At 48.8% G+C, this 3,114-nt stretch overlaps 1 protein-coding gene across 1 annotated transcript in view; it reads right to left on the bottom strand.

Moving 5' to 3' along the window:
* LOC143112961 (colorectal mutant cancer protein-like) overlaps positions 1 to 3,114 on the bottom strand; it is a gene marked incomplete at its 5' end in the record, with an annotated part of 30,975 nt that overhangs the window by 8,763 nt on the left and 19,098 nt on the right. Inside the window, one exon of the mRNA XM_076275394.1 lies at positions 3,014 to 3,114. This exon is cut by the window's right edge and continues 112 nt beyond it. Within this exon, the coding sequence (XP_076131509.1) occupies positions 3,014 to 3,114 (101 nt within the window). The remainder of the gene's footprint in view (positions 1 to 3,013) is intronic.

Below are 3,114 nucleotides of genomic sequence, written 5' to 3'. Positions count from 1 at the left end.
GTGTCACAAGGAGCTAATGTGATCCCCCCCTGAAGACGCCCCGCGGCGGAAGAGCCCGGAATAAGAACCCCGGTGGCGGAGAACTGGAGCTCAGAGGGGGGGGGGGAGAGGAGCCACACGGCCAAACGCTGGAACCACCTCCACACACTGGACACCACCTCCACACACTGGACACCAGCACAGGTGGATCAGGTGATCTGACACTCTCTCTCAGTGATCTGAGTCTGGATGTAAAATCAAGACTATAAATTCACTGGCACATATGTCCATGAATACTGCAGGGTTCCATGAAACGTATGACACAGTACGTCACTGTTCTGCTGATTCAATTTCCACAGTTTGCTATGAGGCAACCTATCCTTAAGTGAGGTCTGTTACGTGGATTTTCTCAGTGTTTTTAATTTGACCTTAAATACGATTGACACACTCACAGTAATAACTTTTGGCCCAATAGTGGCACAGCTGTGTAATATTTCATTTCCTCACAAAGCCTCTCCTGTGGTCTCTGAGGTCCACTTCAACACTGGACTCAAGCCAAGTGTGAAACCAGCATCAGAGCCGCACACACACACACACACACACACACACACACACACACACACACACACACACACACACACACACACACACACACACACACACACACACACACACACACACACACACACAGACACACACAGACACACACAGACACAGACACACACAGACAGCAGACTCTGCCAGGCTCACCGGTGGATGCCACCCTGCAGAGGGAGAGTGCAGCTTCAGGATTTGTTCGGGGTGGGGGGGGAGGCAAAGTGCCAAACTATCACAGGAAATATAGAGCACTGGGAGGGTTGGGTGAGAGGAGATATGAGGAGAGAGATGGAGAGAGAGAGAGAGAGAGAGAGAGAGAGAAAGAGAGATGATGATGAGAGAGGGACAATGAGAAACAGAGAAAGGGAGAATGGGAGAGAAAGAGAGAGAGAGAGAGAGAGAGAGAGAGAGAGAGAGAGAGAGAGATGATGATGAGAAAGGGACAATGAGAAACAGAGAAAGGGAGAATGAGAGAGAGAGAGAGAGGAAAGGAAAGAGAGGGGGAGTGATGGGGAGAGGAATTGAGGACAGGACATGGGGACTGTGGGTGGCTGAAGTTTGGGGAGGGAAGGAAAGGAGGGAGGAATCAGACTCCAGCCTCGTCCATAATTAATCATGCTGGGTCAGAGCGAGTGCTCAGAGAGGCACAGGATGAGTCCAGAGGGGAGAGAGAGAGAGAGAGAGGGAGGAGGAAGAGGAAGGGAGGGAGAGAGAAAGAAAGGAATAGAGAGAGAGAGGAAAAGAGAGGGAGCGAGGGAAGGAGAGAGAGGGAGTGAGGGAGGGAGAGACAGGGAGCGACGGAGTGAGGGAAGAAGAGAGAGAGACGGAGCGAGGGAGGGAGGGAGAATGAGGGAGGGAGAGGGAGAGAGGGAGACAAGAAGGCTGAAGAGAGAGCTAATATTTTCTAGGTGCCTCTCTGGTGTGAGTCCATAGTGATTTAAGGCCCACTCTGCATCCAAGTGAACATGTGATAAAGAAGAAGGGAGCAAAATAAATGATAGCAGGAAGGGCAGAAGAGAGAAAGAATGAGTGTGTGAGAGAGAGAAAGAGTGAGGGAAGGAGGGAGGGAAGGAGGGAGAGAGGAGATAGAGAGAGAGAGTCTCTGTCGTATTTGCCTGGCCTGTGTCCAATGAATGCCATGTAGTGCTTATAAAAGTCACTGCCAATCAATTGCAGTTTCATTAGCAAGCTGTGAGTGAAAAAGAGCTTGTGTGTGTGTGTGTGTGTGTGTGTGTGTGTGTGTGGGTCGCTTCACCTCCTCTGTTGTGTCTGACAGTAAGCAGTAATGTGGTGGGCAAACCAGCTCTGACGACCACTAGTTGCTAATTAAGAGATGAGACTCGTTTACAAAATGCTACTTAATATGCAGATGTTCGTCGACCAAAAAAAAGAACACAGTCGAATGACAGTGGTGTGGAAATGTATAGTGTGTGTAAGCTTGTACAGGAGCCAGAGAGTACAAAAACAGAGGAGAGTAAAATTGAAAATGGAGGGGGAAAAAATCAATAAATCATTAGACTGTAATTCCTCCGAATTAAATCACTTCCCACTGCTCTTAAGAAGCCCGGCCACTTCCAGGAAAGCCTCCTCAATTAGAAAAACTGCCTGTCTGAAGCAGAGGGTGTGTGTCTCAGTGAGTGTGTGTGTGTGTGTGTGTATGTGTGCGTGCGTGTGTGTGTGTGTGCGCGTGTGTGTGTGTGTGTGTGTGTGTGTGTGTGTGTGTGTGTGTGTGTGTGTGTGAGTGAATGAGTGAGAGAGACAGAGAGAGACTGAGCACCTCATTGCAGTGTGTGTGTGTGTGTGTGTGTGTGTGTGTGTGTGTGTGAGAGAGAGATTGTCTATACATAAGTATCGATAAGAACACAAAGCAGGAGATATGCAATACATTATACAGGGGTACTCATGTGCAAAAGAGAGACACAAGACAGCTCTGTTTATCCCACTGTGAGAGAGCAAATGGACACACCCCAGTGGAGAGGGGGGTGGAGGGGGGGCGTCATATTTATGACCTCATATTTTAGTCCATGTGTGTGCAGGCCAGCGCTTCTGTATGTTTGCCCATGTTTGCTGAGGCCTCTTCACACATCTGTGTGCATGTTTGTGAATATCTATGAGTGTTTGTGTGTGTATATGCATGTGTGTGTGTGTGTGTGTCAAGTGCATGACTGTATGTATGTATGAATGAATGAATGAATGAATGCATGTGCACGTAGATATATGTGACAAAGTATGTGTGTATTTGTAAGTGTGAATGTGTGTGTGTTTGTGTGTGTGTGTGTGTGTGTGTGTGTGTGTGTAAATGCATGTGCATGTTTGGATGCATTTGTGTGCATATGAAAGAAAGTGTGTCTCTCTCTGTGTGTGTGTGTGTCTCTCTCTCTGTGTGTGTGTCTCTCTCTGTGTGTGTGTGTGTGTGTGTGTGTGTGTGTGTGCTCACCTTGGAGCCCTTGTCCTTGCCGCCGGCGCTGCTCCCGGTGGATCCGAGCGAGCGCCTCCTCTGCTCCTGGTGCTCCTCCACCTCGGACTTGAGGTGCTCGA

Source organism: Alosa pseudoharengus, unplaced genomic scaffold (assembly GCF_046254945.1).
Source record: "Alosa pseudoharengus isolate Yale_2024_CS ecotype anadromous, Long Island Sound unplaced genomic scaffold, YU_APseudo_1.1 YU_APseudo_1.1_scf_106, whole genome shotgun sequence".
Classification (NCBI taxonomy): Eukaryota; Metazoa; Chordata; class Actinopteri; order Clupeiformes; family Clupeidae; genus Alosa; species Alosa pseudoharengus.
Note: the sequence above shows the minus strand (reverse complement) of the source record. Positions and strands in the feature narration are given on the sequence as shown.